This window comes from Mauremys reevesii, linkage group 2 (genome assembly GCF_016161935.1).
Source record: "Mauremys reevesii isolate NIE-2019 linkage group 2, ASM1616193v1, whole genome shotgun sequence".
Classification (NCBI taxonomy): domain Eukaryota; kingdom Metazoa; phylum Chordata; order Testudines; family Geoemydidae; genus Mauremys; species Mauremys reevesii.
The window spans coordinates 205,684,615-205,711,907 of record NC_052624.1 but is presented as its reverse complement, the minus strand read 5'-3'; the positions used below and the strand labels follow the sequence as shown (position 1 = coordinate 205,711,907).

Sequence of the window (27,293 nt, the reverse complement as noted above, 5' to 3'; positions counted from 1 at the left end):
GCGATGAATGCATTTATAATGTTGTAGAAAATTGTCAACTATAGATAAGCAAATTAAGAGATGTACCACACACTTTATGGCAATTTAGAGCATCTCAGAGTGCTTTTTCCATCCTTTAATTTCCAGTTTTTAGACAAGGAACAAAATCCCAATCACTCAAGTCAATAGCAAAAGCTCCCCATTGACTTGTGTAAGAACAGGACTTCACCCAAAGAGTTTAAGTGACTTGCCTAAGGCCACAAACCAAATCTGGGACTGCACTGGGAATGGAACCCAGTTCTCTAGTCCTGTTCTGTTGAATCCAGATCTCTAAGTACTGTTCTGTAGCTACCACAGCATGCTGCCTTTACGTACATACTGAGCTACAAGGGAGGGACACAGTAAATAAATAAAATTGTGTACAAATTTTAGATTAGATAATTATATGAATTGAGCATACATGTAGTTCTAGGATTGCCAACCCTCCAGCATTGTCCTGGAGTCTCCAGGAATTAAAGATTAATCTTTAATTGAATATTATGTCATGTAATAAAACCTGCAGGAATACATCCAAACAAAATTGGCAATCCTGTGATTCAAAGAAGGGATTTGAATGCATATCTCCCACCTCCCAGGCGAGTGCCTTAGTCACCAAGCTATAGACCTTTCCCCCCTCTTTGGCCCAATGAATATTTAAGTATTACACAAAGTGGAACCACTTCAACAGAAGTGGTTGAGAGCAGCTCACCCCAGAAACCCCTATAGCCCATTGGCTACGATGCTCACCTGGGAGCAGGGAGATCTGAATCCTTGCTCCAGAGTTAGTATTCAAACCAGGGTCTCCCACTTCTAGTTTGGTGTTTGGGGCACTTGCCTGGAAGGTAAGAACGGGACACCCCCCTCCATTTTTGGATGACACAAATTGGGCTTTTCCAGTTTGCTGACAAATTCAAATTATTTTCAGAATTAAACCAAGTATTCTTCTCTGAACTTTGGTTTGCTGGCCAAATTGGGGGGGGGGAGTGGGGAATCAAATTATTTACCCAGCTCTAATTAGCACGTTAATATCATCCTCTTAAGCCTATATTTATGGAGCTTTGTAAATCAGGTGAAAACCTGTCTACTCTTTGTTGAAAAATCTTAAAAAGGTATCAAACAGTCTTAAAAGATATTTATTTCCAACGTAACACTAATTATAGAAGTCTCTGGCAGAAAATACTTACGTGTTGTTTATTATCTGGAACCGTTCACCCTTCTTAAACGAAAGATCATCTGTAGTTCTAGCTTCATAATCATATAAGGCCACAAAAACAGTCACACCACCTTGAAAAGAAAGGAGGTATGTCATGTAGCAATACCACTGTAAGATTAATTTAAAAAAAAAAAAAAGCAGTCTGGCAGCAGCTAATCAATTTTGCTTTGAAAACAAACAAAATGTTCTCTGCATACTAGATCTTGTCAATCTGCAAAAGCTGACTTATCAATAGACTGGCTAACTTCTTTTGATTAAGAGAGAACTTATATAAAGAGAATCCTCAGATAAGGTGAGTTGAATTATAAAAAACAGATTATAGCAGTTCATTAGAGAATCAAGAGAGTGGTACTTTCAATCAGAGCATATATAGGGCTTCATATACAAAAGACATCAAGAATGATAAACTCAAAAGAGTTGCTTTTAAAAATATATTTTAAAGAAGTGACATACAATAGATTCAAAAGCCATTATCATATTTAAGATTTTAACTTAGATTTTTATAAACTAAACTAGTTTTATGGCAGAGCATCTCCAGACATTACACCATGGATTCTCCACTTTCTGGAACTAAAAATCAAGATCTATGCATGGGATTAACTGGACAAGAGGCCAATTTCAGAGGGGACAAAGAATTTTCATTTTATTATGCTTTAAAAAAAAAAGTCCTTATTATAGCATAATTCCACCCAATACTAAAACATACATGTTCTCTCCCAGCCATAAAAAGCAGGAAGGAAGTTGAGGATGACACACAGTTGCATCACCCTGGGGGGAGTGCTGAGTAAGATTTTTTGTAAGAGAAAAGTGAGCCCACTGCATCGATCCATTTAGAATTTGCTCCTCCAAGCCTTTCTAGCCAGTTATCCCAAGCATGGGGACTGTTAATGTGTCTGTCCTTTGAGTGAGGTGTGAGAGGTGGTAGGGCAACACAATATCTTGCCCTAAAAGACTCCTTATGTCACTTGGCTAAATAATGACAAAGGAGGGATGTGATAAGAGTCTACAAATATTTGAAAGGCATAAAACACCAAGAAGAAATTGAAGCAGAAACAATTGGATAGAACTGAGAATGGAAAATTTCAGATGGACTATCAGTAAAGACCTTTCTCAGATCTATTACTGAGGAACAGTCTCAAGGGAGTTCTGGAAGCCCCACTGTTTCGCATATTTAAAACTAAGTACAAACATTTTGTAGAAAGAGGGGCTATGTGACCCAATATGTCTCTTCCATCTCAAGTTTCTACTATTGGTATGTCCTGAGGCAGAGATCAAAGTGGCTAGGAGGCCTTCAGCTAAATTCGTGGAAGACATCTTGTTAGATCGTTCATTAAATCACATCAAGTCAACGTTATGAGACAGAAGCAAAACTGAACATTAAGTTTACGGTTATACAAGGATTTAAAAAGAATTGCAACAGCCAAGACCACAAAGAATTTAGCCTGTTATGAACAGAGAATTGGCCATGGCTTGCCCAAGAAATTGAGCATACTGTCTGCACTTTTCCAGAAGTTGAAGGATGGTGCAGAAAACTAATTAAATCAACATGATTTTCATCAGTTTTACCTGGTAACCACTCGCTTAGTTTGAAGTCAAGGTGGTGAACAAAACATGAAAATGGCGAGAGAATGCACATTTTAAACACATACACACACAAATATACAACTGATGCTCAAAGATAAGGGAACAAGCTGTATCTGATTATATTTTAAGCTTCAACATCTGGCAAAAGTTAATACTCTAGAGTGCCATTATGACAGATGCATTGATTGCTTACCAGCCAACTGACACGTTTCATGATAAACTGTACAATTTACAGCAACTAGGAAGTTATTAATTCAGTTGAACTACACAATACTAACCAAAACAACAGATTAATGCATGCAAATTCAAATCACACAGCAAAAAAGTTATTTACCAATGCTGTTTTTTGACCATTGCCCTGCCAGTGAATACATGGAAATCTCTTTCAAAGGCATCTCTGCTGGGTAGGAGCATGAGCAACCAAACATCGCATCATACATCAGATGCCCAGATCTATATAAAGGAATGTGCTCCCCCACAACAACCTCAGTTCCTTCTCCTGAAGTGCTGAATTCTAATGACATGCATGTCTACACAGTATTTTGGAGCCTGTGGGAGCAAGACTCAGAGCCTCAGCTGACAGATTCAGGCCAGTGGGAAAATACCTGGATAGACAGCACTTTGAAGTTGTGGCTCAGGCTGGACCTTGGGCTCTCAAGCCCATACCTCCACAACCTTCAGAGGGGGATCTTATGCCTGCTAGAACTGGCAGTCTAGATAGAACTATGTAGCATCTTATGCACCTCATATTCTACTGAGGAAGACCCTATTTAGATCTAGGTTTTCCTGGACTAGAGCTGTGAAAAATTGAGATTGGGGGGGGGGGGGGGAGAATCATTCTGAATTATTATAAAAACCAAAATTTAAACATTTTTACATACTGAAATCAAGAAAAGTTTTGGTTCAATCAGAATGTTTCCTTCAATAAATATGAAACACTTAATTTAGATTGATTTTTTTTTAATAGAAAATAAATTTTGAAGTAAAAAATATCAAAACTTTTTCTTCTGAAAATGTCAAAATAGAACACTAACACTTAGAGGGGGAAAAAATTATCAAATTTACCCACAAAATGGAACGGTCATAGAAATGTTTATGATTTTGACAAAATAGAAATTTTTCACAATATAGCATTTTTTTGATGGAAAACTGTTTCATTGAAGATTTTCTGACTTTCTCCCAGACATCTTTCCCATAAGCTACAAAAAGCCTATTTGTCTTCTCTAAATAGAAAAACATCATCATCTGAATTGTGCAAATTACCTGCCTAGGATGGGAATAGGTCTTGGAAAGATAGGGAGGAACATACTGGCTGAGGTGGAAATCTGATACCACTTTTGGAATAACACTTGGGTGGGGTCTCAATCACTTTTTCTTGGTGGATCACAATAGAAAGTGGCATAGTCATTAAGGTCTGTAGTTCACTTATTTTCCTATAAGAGGCTATGGCAATTAGAAAAGCAGCCTTTAAAAAAGACTCACTCTAGGGAAATTTCCCTGAGAGGTTCAAAGGAAGGGCATATATTGGTTTCATAAAGCTCTTTGGTAGAGGGTGAATGCATTGATCAGGACTTAAAAAAAATCTAGCAACAGTGGATTGAAAAATATAAGTTTGCTTCAACATGTTGATAGTAAGCAGAGAGGCTGTTAGGTGTGCTACGAGAGACTGCAGGCAGGTATAAGCACTTTACACAGAAGACAGGCCAGAATTCCAGCAATTTTAGACTAAGATGGAATCAAGTATTTATTAGGCAACATTTTCAATCTTGGATGTTATTTTTGCCTGCAACACCTCACTGTAGAGATCTGTTCTTGACTGGGTTAGAACTGACTGCATTTTATCATCAGGAGTGGTCAGTAGTGGTTGGGCTATTATCCTCTGCATTGCAAGATGATCATTTTAAGGCTGGTAATCTTGAGGGAGAGGCAATAAGGATCAGCTCTAGGAAACAGTAACAATGTTGGTGCGGATTTACGGGGGCTACAAGGCTCCGTCTACACTACCACAGTAAGTCGACCTAAGTTACGCAACTCCAGCTACTTGAATAATGTAGCAGGAGTTGATGTAGCTTAGCTTGACTTACTGCAGTGTCTACACTGCATTGGGTTGACGGGAGAATCTCTCTCGTCAACTTACCTTACTCTTCTCGTTTGGCATAAAAGTACTGTGGTTGACTGGAGAGCAATCTGTGGTTGATTTGGTGGGTCTTCACTAGACCCGCTAAATCGACTCACGGTGCATCTGTCTCCAGGGTATTGATACGACAGTAGTGTAGACATAGCCCAAGAATGAGAATTGCTTTGTCTATCTGATCTTCCAAAAGACAGAAACACAAATATTTTGAAGGAAGGCACACGAGCTATGAACACCATCTCATGAGGAATGTGTCTGATAGGGATTTCTAGACTCTTCCGGCTCTGGTACAATACAAGAGGTATTTTATGTTTGCTCTAGAAGTGAAGAGCTTGATATCTGGGTGGTCCCATTCTGGAAGAGGACATTGGTTAGTTTGTTTTAGAGACCACTCATGATAGATTTGTGTCTTTCTGCTTAGCTAGTTTCTGCCTGTACGTTTTCTTCTCTTGCTAGGTGGAGAACTGATATGATGTTTTATGTATCACAGCCACAGCTTCCTCACCTCTAAGGAGAGACTCAGTGATTGTCAGGACGTGTAATACTTTGATGTTGCAGTGATGGGAAGAAAGACCTTCAGGGCACAGAATACAGCCCTGAGTTATCGGATGTTTACACAGCGTGTCAACTGCCATGTGTTTCAGTGGCCAAGTACTTTGAGTTTTGGGTAACGTGCACCCCAGCCCAGCCTGGATTCATTAGTGATCCCTCAGAGTTTGAGGATGATTGTTAACCTTAAGATTCTGTCACAGGTATTTTTAGTAAAAAAGAAAGGGACTGGTCATGGGTAATAAACAAAAATTCACAGAAGCCCGCAACCTGTCCCTCACTTTTACTAAAAATACTCTGGGAGACATGGGGGAAAACAGAGTGCCACCAGGGTTGCTCCAGCCCCATCACTGCTCCAGCCCTAGCAGGAGTTGACCCAACTCAGGCTGGCTGCCACCCCCCTGGGGGCTCCTTTTGCTGACAACTCCAGCAGCCCTGGGACTGACAGTTGCTCCAGCCCTGCCTGAGAAGAAGTCCCAGAAAGTCACGGAATCTGTGACCTCCAGGACAGAATTGTATCCTTAATGATTGCCTTCCATAAAATGATAGCCAGTTATCACTGGTGGATCCACAGGTGGCTAATGAGATGGATCCAGGATCCGCAGATCCTGTCACAATTGGGGCAGACATTTCCCAATGGATGGGGGCAGATCTGGACTGTGGAGTCCGGCTGCAGTGAATTCTTTCCTCCTTTGCTGTTGTCTCTATGTGATCTCAAAATACTGGAGTCCTTGTCCCAAGGTCCTTTTCCATATTGGTCGGTCTAGGGCTTGGGTTTCCCATGAGTTTATGTCAATACTACATTTCTTCATGTTGGCTCTGAGGGTGTCTTTGAAGCACTTTTTTTGCCCACCCCTCGTCTGTTGGCAATGGTCCAATTGCGAGAACATGACCTGCTTTTGGAGATGATTTTCTGGCATTTGAAGAACATGACCAGACCAAAGGAGTTGGTGGTGGATGATCATAGCTTCAATGCTGGAGGTTTTGGCTTGCGACAGAACACTCATGTTGGTGCAATGGTCATCCCACTTGATTCAGAAGATCTTCTGGAGGCACTGTTGATAGTATCATTGAAGAATCTTGAAGTGTCTACTGTACATGACCCAGGTTTCGGCACCATATGGTGCACTAAAAGTAGTGTTGAATTTCCTCACCAATGTCAGCTCTCTGTAACAGATAGCTGTCAAGGTAAAGGAAGTGTTTGACATTATTCCTGGGGGGAATTCTGTGCCATTGCGCACATGCAGAATTCATGTGCTCTGCTGATTTTTTTCCTCTGCAGAAAATATGTTCTGCCAGAGAGGTGCTGCAGTTATGCCTTTCGCCCACCAGGAGCTGCTGTGGTGCCAGAACGGCAGCAGCTGACTCACCGCTCACTGGCCATAGCAGATAGCAGCCAGTATAGAGGAGGAGGTTACGTTCCTCAAAGCTCCCTGCCTGGGGAGGCCAGGTGAGGAGGCAAGAGAATATGGGGGCACAGACGGAGTGGGACACACAGGGCTTCTGGGGGATCACAGACTGGGATTCAGAAGGGCTTGTGGAGGGACAGATTGAAGCAGGGGCTGAATGGGAGTCGGGGTGCAGGGACACATGAGGACGGGGGCTGGAGAGGCAGTACCACACAGGGACAGGGAGGACGGATGGCTGAATGGGGGCACAGCACCACATAGGAACAGGGACAGATGTGCTTGACTGATTGGGAGAGGCTAGGCTCAGCCAGGGTCTGATAGGAAGGCTCCCCAACTCCTTAATCTCTTCCTCCCCCCATCCCCACTCACACAAAAACACCTGTTCCATGCTTCTCCCATCCACACCCTACGCCTCTTCAGGTTCACTCCCAAGGCTTCTTCCCCAGTAATTACTTCCCTCTCCCTCAGCTCCTCCATTACCCGGCTCCCCCAAGCCTTTGCACTGCTCCTGATGGGTGCGGGGAAAATGTTTCTGTATTGTAGTTTAAATTAATTACTCAAAGTTCTGTATTAATATGCCTAGTAAGAAATCTATTAATCAAAAAAAAGTTTCTGAATCTTTTTTGTCTGTATTATTACATTTTGAATCATTCCCCCAAATTTCAACGTCATTATTCCATACAGGTATCTTTGATGTCTCAGACTCCCGAATACAGTCTTACCTGCTCCTGTTACTGCCTTGGATTTCCATTGACGTTCTCTTTGCTTTACTCTTTGGAATGATATCCACTGAATTACCATCGGAATAGTAAAGACCTTGAAAAGCAGAAGCCCTTAGAAAAGTGTTCTGTTTTGGCCCTATACGTTTTCTTGTGTTGTATGGCACTATAACATTTAATAGATGAGACTGTCAACTGATAAAAACTAAATTATTTTACATAAATCTCACCTGTTAAACTATTAGGATATGGACTTGGCACAGCTGAAAACGAGGAAGAGGCTCCTCCAAAGGGGGTCATCCCCGAAGGTCCTCCAAATGGAGTCATGGAATGACTGTTAAAGTTAACTGATGGTCCCTTTATTGCAGCCGACTGTGTTGGTTGGAGAGAATCTGATCCATAATGGCTGATGTGGGAACTAACAGGTTCTGGAGGGCTATCAGTTCTATATTTCATAGTTGGACCTTTGTCCTCTTTGCTTTTAATGCACCCCATGGTTGCTTCTGCAGAGAAAAAAAACAAATAAATAATCTCACCGTTCATATATAGTTAATGTAGAAAACATGAAAAAGGCTTATTATAAATACTGATTAAGTACTGCTTAAAAAATTAAAAAGAAGGTGGTAGTTGGTTTTACAGCCACAGAAACTGCTGAAATTTCAATAGATAAATGCTAGAGAAAATAGTTAAGTTCGCTTGCTAGCGTACCTGGATTAGTAATGAAAAAAAAAGTTTTCTGGATGGAAAACTGTAGAATTCATAGAATCAATAGAAACTTACTTTTCCCCGAAATGCTACACCCTGACAGCTCTTAACAAGAACATTTGGATATTCATCATTATGATTCCTCCCTGGGCTGTAAATTCTAAGGAGACAGAAAAAGTAGGAAGATGGGTAATGAAAAGATTAGAGCCGCGGGAAGACTTTTATACGAGATGAGACTCAACTTGAGCCTCCATACCCACGGTGTTCATAACTTTGAGGTTCTACTGTATGCTAGCTGGAGCACTGATCTGACATGACAATTCCAGAGTTAAGAATTCTGTCTTAACTTCAAAAGTGGAAGTCTCCTTTAACATGAAATAATTAGCTGTCCACTGAGAAATTTAGAGAAAATGATTGAAACCAGCAACAAATTGGAAGCATTTAATAAAAAATATACCAGTAGTCTTTTTTCATTGACATCTATGGTTAATATTTCATGAATCTTTCTTCTATAGCTGGTCAAATAAGTATGAATACTAGAGTTCTTCCTTCAAGTAATTAATTGTGTACACATTTTCTCATTTGCAATCATCACTGATTTCTTCAATCATTAGATATATGCATCTGGAACAAACAAGTTCTAATCATTGCCCCAATCCATCTACTTTCAAATTTTTTTTTCAAGTTGTGTGTGTATTATTTCTCTTTTCATCAGGTCATTAAAATATTAAAGACACTTTTCATTTTCTTCAAAACAACTCTCAGGCCCTGGAATGGACAGTGCACACATGGCAGAGGAAGCACACAAAACTATGTTCTCTTTTCAATGCACATAAATTCCTATACATCAGTATAAGAATATTCACCATATCACTTTGGTCTCTAACATCTGTGGTACTGTACTAGCTAATAAGAATAATATTAATTAAAAAAAAAAAAGAGATCCAACCTAGCTGAATTGTTGCAGTCTGCAAATATAGTTTAAAAATTCTGCAGGGATGAACAAAACAAAAATATCACAGAAATGCCAGAATGTGTCCAAGGAGGTGTTTTTTGTTTGTTTGTTTGTTTTTATTATAGTTAAAACCTAATCTGTTGACATCTAAATGTTACTAGAACAACCAAGTAAAGGATCACATAAATGCATGACTTCAAGAGAAGTTAATGAGTTCAGCTGTTTAAAAACACCTTACAAAAGAAATCCTGTAATATAGATCTGGAAGGCTCCTAACAGGTAACTCCCAATTAGTTTAATCCAATGACAAACTCCTATTTATAACCTCTCCACTACGCTTGGACGATTGCATCCAGTAGGATGTGAACCACCATATTTTGTCTGTCCGGATTCTCAGTGTGGGTTTGTTGCCTAATCCTGAGGCCTACCCCCTTCAGTAGAGAATGTCCATTGCAACGTTTTTTTGTTTGTTTTTTTAAAGTGTACAGTATGAACCGTACTGTACACTTGCGAAAGTATGTTTTGCTAGCAGTACTTAACAAAATGATATATTATCTGGCTTGTAGCTATAAAGTTATACAAAGTCAGTGCTTCAAGAAGACAAATACATAATTTTTGTTTTAATAACTAGTACTTATGTAGATTTTAAAAAAGACGGCAAAAGGAAAAGCTGCTGCATCCTCAAAACATACTGTGCCACTAAATCTCTCTCAGAGATGGTTCTGTCAAGTTTTTTACTCTAACATCTGGTTAACAAGCTAATAAGACTTCAGTATTAAAAAAAAGTTTGCTTGACTTAGTAAAACCTGCTGGATTCTGTCCAGAGCACTTGTACATTTGGCCAAATGTACAGTGTAAATGTTAATGTATGTTGTAATGATTATAAATAGTTTCTGTGACAAGCCTCATTAATTAAAATAGTGGCTAGTAATGAAAAGTACCATCATGTTATATTTGAACAGACTGCAGAAAGACTTATTGAGGATTTGAATTCATATTCAAAGGAACGTGGTAGATCCCCCTGCCTTTTGGTTCACTGTTAAGGTAATCTTCTTTCTGAGGTTTAAGAGATTAACAACAGATATTCAGTCGTCACTTCAAGGAAGCACCACATTCAGACACAAACAGACAAAGAAAATTCAAGAGCTCTACGTTAAAAAAAAAAAAAAACCCCATCACATACTCCTCCCTTTAAAAACAAAACAGAAAAATGACAAAAGCCCTTGTTTTAAAAGAATAAAAACATACATGAAGACTTTCTACAATATATTGAGGGGGAAAGGAGGGTTAGGGATGTTGGAGAGAGAAACAATAGGCTTTTTTTTAGTGTTTAGCTTTGTAATGCATTACTAGAGAAAGGAAAAATCCTAAACAGCTGGTCTGTAATGTGGGGATTTGGTTATTATAGTACAGTATGTGTTACTAAAAAATTATATAACCAGAGCAGCTTCCAACAAGTATTTAAACACCTCTTTTCTGCTGGTCTTACCAAGGACAATACAAAAATAGTTATATGAAGGATAGGTTTGCCAGTTACAATGTATGCCTCCCTTCCAGGGGCATTAACTTTTTTCACCTCAGACCAAGGTTATTTTACAGATGAGATAAACATACACGTGGAAGAAAGCACAAGTATAACTGTATAAATAAAAACTTGGCCCAAGTTATGTTTACACACGAAACCAACATCATTTACTAGGCTTCACAGAAATCTGACTAAGGATAAAGGCTTGACAGACTCCCAACACTTGGCTCCTTGGAGATAGAGATGAATACCTATGATCCCATGGTACTGACTTGGGAATCAAGTGACAGTTTTCCAGGAAGCTATATTCTGAAGGAAAAAGGACTAAAAATGTAGGTGTCCAATTCTGTTCTCTGACTGGAAAGGGGCCCAATTAGAATGATGTCCAAAAAGCGTATGAGAAATTGGCTGCGGGAAGGAATAAGAGATCATCAAGTAAACCTCCCTGAGGGCCAAACAGAAGAAAAACTGTTCTAGGAGACAGTAGACAAATGAGATTTTCGAGTTTCCATATTGAATTTTGCCCTTTTGATTGCTTTGCCCAAATGGTTCAGGTCAAAGATATTTGCAAAGCAGCAAAACTACTTGGGAACTTGGCGATGGAAGATGGAGTATCCCTTGGTCTTTGTCCAAAGTGGAGTAGTTTGAGAGGCTCAAAATATAAAGGCTATTTTTCCATCTTCTATTCTCTGACTTGTGCTTTGTTAGATTATGGAATGTTGGGGAAAACCAAACAATTATTTGTAGGTCTGAGTGATTAATTCTGTTGCATAGACCTTGCTGATTTTCTCTGTCACCTACTTGTTCAAAGAAGGGGTGATTTCCTAGTTTGAAGAACCATGAGAGCCACCATATCTCGAAGAATGCACTGGGACAAGAAGCACTCCAAGTTTTTGTGGCGGAACATCTGGACAACTTATCTAGTTTTCCGATTTCAATTTTTCTGTGTGGTCTGAGTCTTGTCTACAGAATCTAGCAGGGAAGGAGTCACAAAAGGAATGCCTGCTTTTTTATTGTTTTTCATTCCTTCTTCTCATAGGAGAATCTTCCTGAAAATGTCTTTTGTTTCAAGAACTGCTTTTCCTTTAGTTCTCTAAAACACTTGGCTCCCACAGTGCTTCAAAGAGGCCATATTTGATGTTAAGGCTTGTACCAGAAGTATCTTGGGAAGGGCTCACTTATCCATCAGTCCTAAAGATGTAAAAAACTTCTGACAATCATTTAAGGCTAATATAGCCAGAGCAAAGCAGGCTGAAAAGCCCTCAGAACAGCTGTTTCAATTTTTCCATAAGGTGGATTCTACCCTGTGGTCTGCGAGGTTTTTTGGGCAAAAAGTCACCTTTGATATCCAAGCCTTCAGAGAATTACTGAGCATTCAATGGGCTGGCAACTGCTGTATGTAGTGAATGCAGATTTTTTTTTTTTTTTTAAGTAATTTGGGTGCGACACTGAATTTTTATAATGTGAGAGTCTCTTAGGTTTGGTTCACTTGTGCCTACTCCGATTTAACAACATTCTTCTCCTTAGGATCAAGGAGAATGCAGAGTTTCCTCTTAGAAGGCATGCCAAAAAAGGAGGTTTTGTTTGTGGTTTTCTGGTTTTAATTTCTTACTTTCCTCCTGATTCATCATACACTCGGATGCCTCTTACAGAGTGTGATTCTGAAGTGGTCCAGAGGGAAGCCTTTTTTTGGGTCTCTCTCTATGTAACAGTCTGAGCACTTATTCGCTGATGACAAGGGAGAAGAGAATGACTTCTGTTCATACATTTCTCTTTTTCAGAGTGCCTAGAACTTCTCTCTCCGCCTCTTAATAACAGACTGGCTCTATGCAGTCAATACAGAGCATATAACTTAATTCTCTCTCTTTTTTATGGACACTTGAAGCTCCAAATTAGTGTTGAAGGAAAAAGTCTTGTTATTAAAATTGTGTGATTATAAAAATAGAATATTTTTTACAATTCAAAATGCCACTAATATTCTGCAGGTTAGTCGAGTGGATCTTCTAGCTTTAATTAAAATCTGATTGTTTACTTTCACAAATTCAGCTCTACTGTCACTTGTTTGAGTGGAGACTGCTTGCTTACTGTATTGCTAGGCAAGCACAGTGGAACAGGTGGTTTCAGATGGCAGTAGTTAAAACTGATTTAATAAGGTAGGAGGGTGGTGCAGATTAAAAGAATGGGGGAAATCAAAGATCCCCGCTAAGAATGGCTAAAAACCTATGCTTCTAATTCTGGCTCTATTATAACATTCTATTAATTCCATCTAAAAGGTATATGTTTGGATATGAAAGGTGTTGCCTTTGCTATAAAAAGTGAAGAACATACACATAAAAATGCATACTTCAAAGGATAAACATGAATTGTTTCTAGTCTTCACAACACTGGCATAATCTTTTCTCTTTACTTGAATTACATCACATGTAAATTATTTAATACACCTTAACTGGCAAATCATGAAATTTTCTAATTTCATTGTGACCAACCCATGAAATTTGAGACCATTCATTTACAAGTTCTCATCAGAATTAATTATAACAATATTAGCATAATACAACCACCACTTTAAATCCCCAGTCTATCGTTATGCAGCTGAAAATGTCATTGGTTGTAAATAATGACCTGGTGAGAGGGAAGGAGTGAAGACAGTGAGAGAGGAGCATAAAAGAAGCCAGTGAAACAATGGATGGAATTTAACTACCAGAAGTTCTGTGATTAGTACAGCTAGTATTAAAGTGTGGTTCTACAATGAAAAGTTACTGGAAAAACAGCACCGTTGGCTCTGTTTTGGTGTGTCTCAGATCAAAATCTGTTTAGTTTAACAGCAATACATATATTTTTCCCCTTCCTTACTTATAGCATTGTAAAACCAACGAGTAACTGAGGCCAGAATTTGGTGCTACAGTTGATTTCACTGACTATGCAGACACTAGAATAAAACCCAGCAGTCTCCTATTACACTGAAGCAACTGAAGTGAAGCAAAAATACAGGACTCTGAACACAAAGGGAATAAATCAGTTATGTAAGAAAATGCCTTTTATATTAACTGTATATTTTTTTAAAGTTTTTTTGATGGGAAAGTTGTCTGCAAGGATTGATATAAATTAGTTATTAATTGTGTTTCTTAATTGCTCAGATGCCATCGCTGCTATTAAAAGTTAGCTTTCTGTATAAAACGATTTTTAGCAAAGATTTGTAAACTTTTTAAAACTATTTATTTAGGAAGTTTTTAACAAGTTAAGCAGATGAACATATTACACCTGTCCTCAACCAGCTTGCGGTTCCTTCCAAAATTAGATTTATGTTTCTGTCAAAAGTTGGTTCTTGAGGGTGACTGATTTTCTCAATAAAGAGCCAGTTTCTTGACTAACAAGGACCTTTTGAGGGTGCAGAGTCCAGTCCAATCCTGAATATCTACACAGCGATTTTTAGCCCCATAGCCCGATCCCCCATGAGCCCAAGTCAAATGACCTGGGCCAGCTGCGGCCATGCCACAGGTCTTTTATCCTAGCATAGCTATACCCTGAAAGATACTTGCCACACAAGGTAAGCCCTACTACCTGATCCCAAGGTCCTATGGGATTGTAGTTTCGAGGAGCAGAGGGAGAATAAAGTCTATTTTCGCACCAAAAAGAAGCAGGACTAGAGAATGACACAAGAGCTGTGTGAAGCTGAGATCGGTAGGGAGGACTGGGAGTCCCCGCTTCAGATTGTGCTCTCCTGTTTTTGCCTGGTGCCTGACCTACGGGATCCACTACTTGCTCAGTGCTTACCATGGGAGGTGAACTGTATCTGGAAGGGCTCCATGGAAGCTACAGCATCTGGTGCTCCTCCTGAAGTTATTGTCTATTTGTATTATGGTTGTGCCTAGATGCTCCAACCACAGTCAGGGCTCCACTGTGCTAGGTGCCGTACATACATATAGCAAGAAATAGTCCCTGCCTTGTAGCTTACAAATCTAAAATGGACAAGTCAGACAAAAGGAAGCATTATCCCCACTTTACAGATAGAATACGGAGGCATAGATAGATTAAGGACTTGTCTGGCTACATGGGAAAGTTGTATCAGTATGAGTTATTGCATGAATTTGAACCAGTAGTTACACTGTTATAACCTTACAGTGTAGACACATTTTTTCTGGTATGAGAGCCTTGGACAGAGCACTGGACTGGAACTTAGGAGACCTGGGTTCCATTCTTGGCTTGACCACTGGGCTGCTGGGTGACCTAGGTAAATAACTGCACCTGCCTGTGCTTCAGTTTCCCCATCTCTAAAATGGAGATAATGATGCTGACCTCCTTTGTAAAGCTCTTTGAGATCTACTAATGAAAACACTATAAGAGTTAGATATCACTGCTTTTATTTTATTCATTTTATCTGATACCGTTTAGGAACGGGTTTAAGCTACTAGAATAAGTGCTTCCATAAAGGGAAAGGAAGAATGGCTATACTGAGTAATCATATGGGTAAAACTTTCCCATGTAGACAAGCTCTTAATGGCTTATCCAGAGTCACACAGGAAGTCTGTTGCAAAATCAAGAATTGAACCCATATCTTCTGAGCCCAATCACTTCACTAGAAAAAACAACCTCCCTTTCTGCACTGCCATTTATATGCTCCACTTCAGTCAGGAGCTGCCTACCCAGTGTGAGGTAACTGAACAGTGGACCGGGGGGGGGGGGGGGGGGGGGCCCCCGGGTGCAAAGAGATAGGGCTGCAGTAGACACAAAACTGCTCAACAGCTAGGATTGAGGGTGCCTAAACTGGAGCCAAAAATCCAAGCAGAGAAACATTCAAGTAATTTTAGGGGTTACTTGCAACAACAGATACAAAGGTTTCAAATTAGATTTTCACCGTTAAATTGTTGGTGTACCCTTCAAGGTTCCCTAGAAGTCAGCATATTGTTTGTATTCAAGAAGTGAAATATATATGACTATTGAATATATATTAACTATGCCCTTGGGTGCATCCTAAAAAATCCCCATTCAAACCACATGAAATTGTATGTGATGCTGATGATTCATTTTCCTTTCTCCAACAGCCAAGAATCCAAGAGATTTTTTGCTAAAACTACAGTTTGCAAAAGAATTTTTCTGTACAGCAGACATGTGCAACCAGGGAATGAAGGAATAATATTTAAAATAAAAATGTAAATTCATGTCTCAGGAGTGAGATGTATTTTGTGCTGCAGCATACCGTCACCACATGAAATCTTCTAGAGTACTAAAGGTACTACAAACACACCACCACAATACATGAACCATAAATCATTGCTATTGCTCCACAAAGTCTAGTCAGTGCATTCTTTTCCTTAAATGTACATAATCAATGCAACAAACACAAGTAACAAGGGAAGAATTCCAATGCTTTTTTGGAACACTTAAAAGCAGTTTAGTCCTATGGATGTTTAGTTGAATGATTAAAGAACATTTAACAGATTTAAGAGTCTTGCATGTGTGAAAAAGCATGCCAAAAGTTGGTTTCAAATTAAAATAAAAATACGTTATAACTTATCTAAACCACTTAGTCTACTTCAGACTGACTTTATGAACTACTGCCAGTAACAAAAATATACACCGCTACCTCGATATAACGCCACCTGATATAACATGAATTTGGATATAATACGGTAAAGCAGTGCGGGGGGGGGGGGGGCACAGCTGTGCACTCCAGTGGATCAAAGCAAGTTCAATATAACACAGTTTCACCTATAACGCAGTAAGATTTTTTGGCTCCCAAGGACAGCATTATCTCGAGGTAGAGGTGTATCTGGTATCTCTGAAACCTATTTGCAATAGGGCAGCTGGGTGAATCTTGTTCATTTCACAGATTCTATTTAAGCAACTCATTGTTTTCCAAACTTTCTATATTTAATGCATCTTTCTTTGAGAACAAATGTATCTGACAACTTTTTAAAAAGCCATTTTATAAAACCACTACTGTACTCTATGGAACTCACAGTAGGGAGAACAACTTTAAGTCTGCTTCTATCTCTCTCTCACACACACAATATCTGGAGTGACCTAAAGATAAAAAACAAAAACCAAAAACTCACATTATGCATAAGTTTAAAGCATAAGAAAAAGTGAGATGAGGCATCAATGCATTAACCACTTTGGACACTTTTTTCAAAGCACACTCCAATAAGTTTATTGTGTTCCAACACTTAATTGGTTGTTTGATTACATATAAAACTTTCGTACACCACCAACCACAAACATGTTTACATTCTCTTTCCCATGAGTATGGGGGAAAAAACCACGACACTAACAAAATTTAAAAATAAAAAGCTCAACATTACTACTATTCAGAAAAAGCATTGTAAAAGAAAAATATGCAACTATTTTTCAAAGATGTAATAAAAACAAAAAATAGATTTTTCACTGCTAAAATTATTGCAAATGGACACAATTTAACAGTCATGCTTAAATATGTTCCTAATATGCATCATTTGTTTGAATTTATTTCAGAACTAGATTAATTGCACATTAATTTCTCACCATGAAGACACTTATCTTTTCAGACTTCTACACTTATTTAGCTTCATTCCTATTGACACTAACAAGATTTTGCAAGCCCACAATATTTAGAGTTCCAAGCATCTTATGAGGTTTGCCCACAATAACACTAATTTTACCTACAGAGATAAAACTTGCCATATAGTAAGAGGATTATTTTAGACACTGTCCTTTCAGGCAGGACAAAAATAAGACCACCTACTGTGGCAACTACATTTTATAGTTAGAGAAATGTAGACTAATATAAAACAGTGGAGAAGAGTTCAAAGTCTGCAAGGTTTACATCAATGAAATCTTTCTTTACAGTCACCATTAACCAACTTAAAAGAAATATTAATGGATAAGAGTCAGTCATAGAAACTATATTAAAGGCATATTTTTAAAGGCTCTGCTTTCTTTACAATTGCCCCATCTACTTCAAACATATTTCCTTAGTGGTTTTCCTGTAAGGTATGTCACACAAACATTCAAGAAATAATTTTCCCTCTTCAGTGCATTTAGTCTTGATAAAAGTAGTTTAGTGTGTCTTGACATCAAAATTATGTGCCAAATTTAATGTTACAAGTGTTTGCTTCATGCAGCGTATCTTCAGATAAGTAGTCTTCTCACTTGGCCTGAAGTTAAAGTTGCCTGTACTAGAGTGCCTTTCTTTTTGAGTAAATTCTGTTTTTAAGAAAGGAACCTCAGAATGTTATGGGAAGATTGTACAAAATAATCCGTCTTCCATGCCCGTTAAAGAAGAGTTCATGAATAAATGGGAAAATCTCTGATGCCAGAGGTTTGAGATGTCAGTGTCTTTTGTGTTTGTTCCATTTCAAAAAAATGTGTTAGAGTTAAAATATAGTAATCCATTGGTACCAGATACCAGTAAATATGAACAAGATAGCAAATCACTTCTCTGACAAACATTGGAGGCATTGCAATCAACGTATTTTCCTATTTCAAGTTCAGTGGTCCTGTTCATTACCACCTTCTTATGGATCACTTGTTCTCTATCACACTAAAACAAAATTCTCTGGCTTTTTGGTGCCCAGCATTCCAGACTCTTATGTGATGGGGAATTTGAACTTTGAAAAATGAGAGAGAAATAAATGGAAGCGGATTCAAATTTTAATTATGGTTGCTCCATTGGGGTTTTATGTAGATGATGGAAAATCCCTGACTTTTCCACCATACTGGAATGGGTTCAAGTCTGGAATTTTATGACTCTGCACATATGTCTAGTTATACTTTGAGAAGGCACATAAGTTTGTGAACATTCTTCTGCAAATTATTTTAAACAAAAGATCATATAAACTTTAGTAGTAAATGAGGGAGACGTTAAAGCTACCCCTTTCCTCTCACTCTATATTTTCCTTTTTCTGTCTTCTCTTTCTCATATCCTTTGTTACATACTTAAAATGTGTTATATTCATTTTAATTCTTATCTCACTGTTTGAAAAATACAAAAGCCTCTTGCAGTATTTTCATTGATTTTATTTATGCTTGGAAGGATTAGACTTTTTATTAGTAAATGTAGGTACGTGATTTCATTGAACACACAAACCCATGAAAAAATATTTCCATCAATTACAGAAATTTACAGATAAGCTAAGAAAAATGCTGTTTGAGAACTTTCGAATCCGATTTAAGGATATTTATGTTGTACATTTTGACATACGATGTTGACAATTTGTGTTTTAACAGTTACAAAGCTTTAGCCTTTTGAATCCCAATGTCTCATTAAAAAGAGAAAACATTATTTAAAAGAACCAGTTTTATCTTTCAAAATTATATTAAAAAAGTCAAATTCTGCCAAACCTAATTCTATTAATAAGGACAAAACTCTGATGTATTATATTTCTAATGACCCTATATTGTTTAATTTATGATTTTTACCATTTTACAAAAGCAAGAATTAAAAAAAAGTCTCTTACTTCATATATAAAAAATTATAAGGATGTGGACATACTTTATATGCTAACTACTCAGAATAGTAGATAGAGGGGATTGAGTTTGCCTGATATGAGCACCTCATTATTTATATAGTAACTGAAAAAAATAAGAGATTATAGAGATGAATGCAATTTACATTGAATGATGCATATATATATATCAGGAACAGCAGAAGCGCCAATGATTTGGGTCGGCAGGGAAGGAAGAGGTAGCAATCCAGAGTTATTAGAATATTGTCTTTAGTTTACACTTGTTTCCAATAAAAATATATCTTTTGTAATTTGTTATTTTTTACTCCAATCCTGCAGACAATTATGCATTATTGGGACTACTCACAAATATAAAGGTTAAGTATGTGTAGAAGTAGCTGCAAGATTGGGACATTTATTTATATTATTTTTTAAAAACCTTAAAGAAGATTTTAAAAAGATGATATAAAAAGAACATTGATTCTATATATAAAATTCTTAAGAGACCTCTCAGCCTCTACTAATTTTCAAAAAGGCAAATTATTACAACAGTAGGTAAAGTAAAAACAGTGTGACCATTTTAATTACTTCTTTAGTTGATAATCACTAGCATATTAAAAAAAGCTGTGCTTAAAGTGTCTAAACCCAATTACTGGTAAAAAATAGCAACTAATTTATTCAAAGGCCACATACCCAGGTCTCATTAGTCAATTAGTTCTCTGCTGAACAATAGGAATGTCAGGAAGGCCAGCTGGAAAAAGTCAACCTTTTCACAAACACAAAAAGTTAAAATATATATAAACAAGTACAGCCACTCAACTATGTTTAATGCTACAAAAGGCTGTTTTATTTGGTGCATAAAAAGGAAACGTAATTAAGTCAAAGAAATTCAAAATTAAACACAAAAAGTAACACTCTCCCACATCTCCATACTAAACAACTTTATTGCAAGAGAACAGTTATATTAAATTTTACCTAAAACAAGGTGTATTATTGCCAACTGCTATCATTACTGCTGTTGTATTGCCTATATTGTATTGCTTCATATATTGGCAGATACAGCACCATTATACTGGAGAAATTCAGTGTTGGCAGGATCCAACTTTGACAAACATTTTTTCTTATTGTTTTGTTTTAAGTCCTTGAGTTTTATTATCAATCAAATACTGGGAAAGACCACAGTGCCCAAACACCCAAATAAAAGAGCAGACTGCTAAAGGAAATGTGACGAAACCGGGAGTCGCTGGCACTGCACCAATCCACTCCTGATAACGCAGACCACAAGAAGGAACAACAGATGTGGTCCTGATTCCCTACCCCACAGAGTTCAGGGCCAACGGACCCACTCTCTGCAGGACCACGTGGGCAATGGAGTGATGCAGAAGTGCCTATTAAACAATTATTTCTCCATGCTGAGATATCAGGCTCTGCAACGTACAGTGCCCTACTACAAATGCTCTAGGCCAGGGTGGGCAAACTACAGCCCACAGGACCGTCCTGCCTGGTAGGCTAGCCCCTGGCCCCTCCCCTGCTGTCCCCCCTTCCCCACAGCCTCAGCTCGCCCCACCGCCGGCACAATCCTCTGGGTGGCAGGGCAGTGCAGCTATAAAGCCCGGCCTGACCCAGTGCTCTCTGCTGCACAGTGGTGGCAGGAGCGTGGCTGAACTCCAGCTGGGTGGCGTGGCTATAGCGCTGCCAGCGACCGGTGCTCCAGGCAGCGCAGTAAGGGGGCAGGGAGGGGTTGGATAGAGAGCAGGGGAGTTTGGGGTGGTGGTCAGGGGGCAGGGGTGTGGATGGTGGTCGGGTGGGAGAACAGGGGGTTGAATGGGGGCAGGGGTTCCAGGGGGCAGTGAGAAGGGGGGGTTGGATGGGGCATCAGGGGGCAGTCGGGGCAGAGGTTCAGGGTGCAGTTAGGGGACAGGGAGAAGGGGTGGTTGGATGGGGCAGGGATCCCAGGGGGCAGTCAGGAATGAGAGGAGGGGTTGGATGGGGCAGCGGAGGTCCGGGGGCAGTCAGGGGACAGGGGTGTGTGGATGGGGCAGGGGTCCCAGAGGGGCCGTTAGGGAACAGGGGGGTTGGATGGGGCAGGAGTCCCGGGGGGGGGAGGCAGATAGGAGGTGGGGGCTAAGCCACGACCCCCTCCCCTAACCAGCACGCCATACAATTTATGAAACCCAATGCGGCCCTCAGGCCAAAAAGTTTGCCTGCCCCTGCTCTAGGCTTTCCAGTGTAGACATGATATTTTTGCAGTGTTTCAGTCTTGGACAAAATAGAGGAAATACATCTCCTCTCCTCTTGTCTTTAGAATGTGAAACTTGGCTATTCTTGGGTTGCTGCTATTACAATGGTATTAAGAGATGTCTTCAGTCCTGGTTAATTTCAACAGCTGAAGGGAGGGAGTTACGCAACTGTGGGCCAGCCACTGGAAAAGCCTAGTCCTTGATCCCATGAATCTCACAAGGCAATATAAATTCCTGCTGACTCAGAGGCCTGATGAATCAAACTTCCAACTCAGGACAAGCAATTTCAGCAGAATGTATTGTGTATACTAAGTCTGCCATGCTTGATGTTAACAGGAAACCTCATATTGTGCATTTCCTATTCCTTGTCCGTTTCCCTTTGGACAGATCTTCAAATGTATGTGGAAAAACAAACAGGAATTGCTGCAACAGTTCTAGGCAAAGGCCAAAGAAAGACATTATAGAAGGAGGAGGAAACAGTGTTGAATGACAACAAAAGACCACAAACTTTTAGTGGTGCTTCTACCCAAAAGAGTGAAGAAAACAACCAACCATCCATTTCATATTCACAAGGAGCGCTGAAGTAAGTAAAAACACACAAGTTTAAAAAATGTAATCTCTCAGGATATGCCAGCTCTCCCTCTCTTTTAGGGATATGCAACAGAGGGTGCTGCACTTGCTCAACAGTCTCTCCCTGTAACTTGGCATTCTGCAGCTCAAACGCCATTGTGCTATCCATATTGCAGACAGTAAAGTTAAACTATCCAGAGCACACACAAAGCCCTGTAAGTCACTGTGCTCCAGTTTGCAAAGTGAAGCCTACCAACTTTTTAGCAACTGCCACTTTCCAGTCGATTCCATCATACAGAGCAAACCAAGGGATTAAGCCTGTAGTAATAAAAGAAAACAGGTAGTGGGGAAGGCCAGGTGTGACACAGGTCTAGAAAGCGTTACACACCTATCAGATTAATTGACTCAGATTCAACCTTTAGACACATATTAGTAGGGCCCTACCAAAGTCATGGTCCATGTTGGTCAAAAGATTTTTAAAATAGTAAATGTCATGATTTCAGCTATTGAAATCTGAAATGTCAACGTGTGGTAATTGTACGGGTCCTGACCCAAAAAGGAGTTGGGGGGGGTCATAAGGTTATTGTAGGGGGGTTGTAGTACTGCTACCCTTACTTCTACGCTCTGCTGGTGGTAGCGGCGCTGCCTTCAGAGCTGAGCAGCTGGAGAGTGGCAGCTGTTGGCCGAGAGCCCAGCTCTGAAGGCAGCGCCACTGCCAGCAGCAGCACAGAAGTAAAGATGGTTTGGTATAGTATTACCACCCTTACTTCTGCGCTGCTGCTCGCAGGGCGCCGGCTTCAGAGTTGGGCCCTCAGCCAGCAGCTGCTGCTCTCCAGCCACCCAGCTCTGAAGGCAGCAGTTCAGAAATAAGGGTGGTAATACCACAACCCACCACCTAAAATAAGCTTGTGACCCCTCCTGCAATTCCCTTTTGGGTCAGAACCCCCAATTTGAGAAACACTGGTCTCCCTCCATGAAATCTGGTCTTGTGTGTGTGCTTTTACCCTACAGATTTCACAGGGGGAGATGATATTTCACAGTCCATGATGTGTTTTTCATGACCGTGAATTTGATAGGGCCCTACATATTAGTAGAGAATGTTTGTGTTGCGTGTTTACATATATATTGTAGGAGGTTGACAATGTAACCAAACAGTTCCTGTCTATCCCAGTGTTCTGTTAATTCATTTAAATGAACTGCGCTTGTAGTGATATCACTGTCTTAATTTCCCTTGGAAGCATGTAGTAAACTACTTGTAAATGGAGGGAGACAGGCAATTGTCTTATGTTAATCCATTTAGCTAATTACCGGTGATACTAGGAAAGAGGAGGTCTACTTTAAAAGCTAGGATAAATGGTCTATTATTCACCCAAGGACTGCATACTGTCAAGAGGCTGCCCACGAACTGTATTTTAAACACACTCACACACTCTCTCTTGGGCCCTTATCCTTTTCATGTCAGATCTGCTTAAGCTTCATCAGGGGAAGTGTGAGCCGAAAGACTGAAGTCTCCAGTCCCAGCACCCAAATACTGGACATTGGACTGAATCTAAAGACTAATTCTGAAAGAACTCTTTGCAACTCTAAAGCTTACCATCTGTACTACGAAACTGACCTAAAAATTCTATTCCTACTTCTATGTATAATGATCTTTTAACCAATACTCTCTCCTTAATAAATTTTAGTTTAGTTAATGAGAATTGGCTGTAAGCATGTACTTGGGTAAGATGTGAAATATTCATTGCCCTGAGTGAGTAATGTGTCCAATCATTTGGGATTAGTAGAACTTTTTATATGCTGAACACAATTTTCAGTGATCCTCATCATATTTGACTTGGCTGTCTGGAAGGAAGTCCAAGGCTGGGTTGCTTTAAGGGAACTTTTTTGGCTTCTGGGTAACAAGTAAGGTACTGCAGAAGCTGTTTTGTTGCTGGCTTGGTGACACTAAATATTAGAACCATCATCAGTTTTTGGGGACTGTCTACCCCATTATTTGCAGTTTGCCCTAATTGAGCAATCGCAGCATGGTCCCCCTAGGACCCCAGTCACACTGAGAAACTGGAATATCAGAAGGAGCAAGTCCTGTGGAAAATCAGTTCTCTTTTTATAAACCAAGGAGAAGAGCCAAAAAGAATCAATATCAGTTTACCAAGAAAAAGAAAAATTATTGTTTTTAGGTGAACATTTTATTGGTGTATTGGCAACCAGCCTTCCAGGTTTAGACTTATTTTTCCTTCGTCCATTCCCACCCATATCTATACCTATAAAAATATAAAGAAATCAGCCATTTCAAATTATGAAGCATATGCCACCTTGTTTCAGGTGTATGTAACTCATGTTTAAAGATTTACTTAAGGCCAAATAAACATGTTCAGCCCCGTAATAAGTTTTCTTTTTCTTCTAAACCAGAAAATGGAGCTTGTGGAAGAACTGTTTTAGCTACCAGAATACTATCAAAAAGAAGAAAGGATGTTTTACTTAATTTTTTTTTTTTAAAGATTCATAGATTAAAAAAAAAAAAAAAGGGCTGAGATTTGGCAAAAGTAAGTTTGGCAAGTGACCAGTTCATAGTTTATTCCCAAGAGTTTTTGGAGTGTTGAAAGCTGGATGACAAAAATATTTAAATTATGAGTAATAACAATGGAGATAGTAAATGAACAACTTTTAAAAGACATTTAATAATGCATTAAACAGGTACATTGTGAAGACAAAACACTGCATGTCTTCAAACACTTGAGGCACATATTAACAGAGGGCTGAAACATATCCTGTAGCAATGCTGTTCTAAGATAGCTCTAACTCAAAGCTGTTTTAAAAATATGTCTATTTTAAAAACAAACTAATTTTACCATGGAAAAAGTTGTTCACAAGGAAATCATAAAACAAAAGTGGTGTGTGTGGGTGTGTGTGTTTAAAATAGCATTTCTGAATTAACTTTTGTAACGTCCTAAAACTTCTTCTCTAATTCCAGTGTCCCAATTCTTATTGGGCTGCTTTTTTCTAGGGGTTCACAGAAACTCCCTATTTGCAGGTTTCTTACTCTCTCATGAGAAAAGATAAAACTGGGATTTATTTAATACAAGACATGAAAAAGACACTTGTCGGCTTGAAAGTGGAGAGAAACATTCCCTAGTGGATGGAGGAGGGGTTGCTAAGCCATGAATTTCTGCAGAATTCAAACTTTCAATTTACAAAGGAATAACTTTTAATTCTTATGGTTGCAAATGTCATCTTCCAAGTAGTGAGAATATGGTGCTATCTTCCCTAAGGGTGAACCTAGGCCAGCCTGCATGTTTTTTAAACATCACTGTTTTTGTCTCCACTATTTGCTAAATGCAGTGAAACTGTCAAGAAGCACATCAATTTAATTCTAATGTTTTACCAATATATGAACAGCAGCATATCTGGGCTCTGCAGCTATTCATAAAGGATAAGAACCCAAAAATATTGAGATTGGGGAGGAGTAGCAGAGAACCCAATATATACCCCTATAGCCACCAAGAGAGGATGATGCAGTATTGATACTCCCATTTGCAGTATTGATACTCCCATTTGCAGTTGTGGCGAGAAAGACAGCATGAGAGTAGAAAAGAGACTCTTAAAGGGGAAGCATGGTAGTTAAGGCACAATGAGAAATGAATATGATTTTTCCAAGTTTCAACTCAATGTGAAAAGAAACACAAATTAAGTGTCCAATCCTGTGATGTTCTGAACTCCTTCAAATATTCTTGACTTGAAAGTGTTAGAATAGATACCTCAATCACTAAAAACAATTCATAAGAGAAAAGCAGAGACCCTTCACTAAACTGGTGTAACAATCAGTTGGGCAAGTACTCTTATTTAATAATTCAATTGTTTTCTCCCCTCCTTAAAATAAAGCCTCAAGATCTAATTCTCAGAGGTACCAAACTGCTACTGGCTTCAATGGGAATTATGGATGTTCTGCAGCTCAGAAAACTGGGCATAGTTATTAAGGCTATTACTGAATGTTAATGATGTAACAATTTAACCCTACTCCTCCCATGTCATCCCCCACACACAGCCTATTAAATGAAATATATTTCTAATTTGCCTGTGAGTTTGTATACTCAACAGGTTGCTTTGAAATGTCAATGGTTTCTGAATGACCTAAGCAAACATATTCCACAATGAAACATCTTTAATCAAGAAAATAGAGTTAGAGAAAAATAAACAGTTCCAAAAACAAAAAACAAACAAAAAAAAAAACACCCCACTAATGCAGTATTTTGAAGTAAGCACACATCAAACAGGAGTTTGTACCACACAGCTGAAGTACATGTTGTACAATGATCCTGGCCTCCAGTGTTACTAATGTTATTTGAGCAATAATTATGTGAGTTTACAATAGTTGTGATTTAAGAAAGAATCCATTTCAGAAGGTTGTGCAACCACTTTGCCAATGAAACTTTTTAAATATTATCTCATTTACAAAAGGTTCTAAATTTGTATCTGGAATGGTTTAAAGTATGCTTAGTTAAAAATTAGCAGGCACTACTATTTTCCCCATACACAGTGGTCAAAGCTCTGTCCAGGGTGGGGGGAAAGAAGAGAGCAAATCTTTCAATAAAACCTCCAAACATTTGACATCTTCATGATAATTACAACATACTAAATATCAGAAAGTTTTATTTTAAAATACAACCATATACAGAAAGTCATATGGAAAATTTATAGGATGGTTTCTGAAAGAATCTCTCTCAAACAAAATTGTATATATAGCTGGATCAAAATATATGAATTGCTATGATTTACAGTCTTTTAATCAGCCTAAAAAATAAAAAATTGTGCTTCTGAAGAAAATTAGGACTCTGAAGGAATCAAATTCAACAACAAGCAAATACAATGGGGAAAGGGAAAGAGAAAGTGGTGTAAACTTAAAAAAACAAAACAACTCCAGAAATTTTATTTTTCCATCCTTCTTTATATATAATCAATTATGAGGAAATAAAATGTAAAAATCCTAGCTGATTTAACCAAGTGTGATCATGGCATAAGGAAAATGAAGGCAGTCACATTAAATAGCAATACCATCATTGTAGCAAATAGGTAGTATTCTTCTAAAAATCAGCGCTCCCATTCTACACAAATATGCCTTTAAAAATTTTTTTACACTTCTCCCCCATTAGCGGTTATAGGGATCTCGGTTATTTCCATGATCAGAATTCTATTTTTCTATGGCATATTCAGTCAGATTTTGCACAGCCCCATTTGTGGGAAGGGAGGGCAGG

At 38.8% G+C, this 27,293-nt stretch overlaps 1 protein-coding gene across 4 annotated transcripts in view; it reads right to left on the bottom strand.

Moving 5' to 3' along the window:
* The window catches only part of YES1 (YES proto-oncogene 1, Src family tyrosine kinase), a 73,347-nt gene that overhangs the window by 24,584 nt on the left and 21,470 nt on the right, over positions 1–27,293 (bottom strand). For 2 of the 4 annotated variants that reach the window (XM_039525115.1, XM_039525114.1), the window contains exons 2-3: positions 7,857–8,129; positions 1,203–1,302 (exon numbers count right to left, since the gene is read on the bottom strand). In XM_039525115.1, the coding sequence (XP_039381049.1) occupies positions 1,203–1,302; positions 7,857–8,121 (365 nt within the window). In that variant the 5' untranslated portion in view covers positions 8,122–8,129. Of the gene's footprint in view, positions 1–1,202; positions 1,303–7,856; positions 8,130–8,406; positions 8,492–16,771; positions 16,808–27,293 lie in introns of those variants that run through there. The other 2 variants (XM_039525113.1, XM_039525112.1) reach the window with 2 other exon arrangements.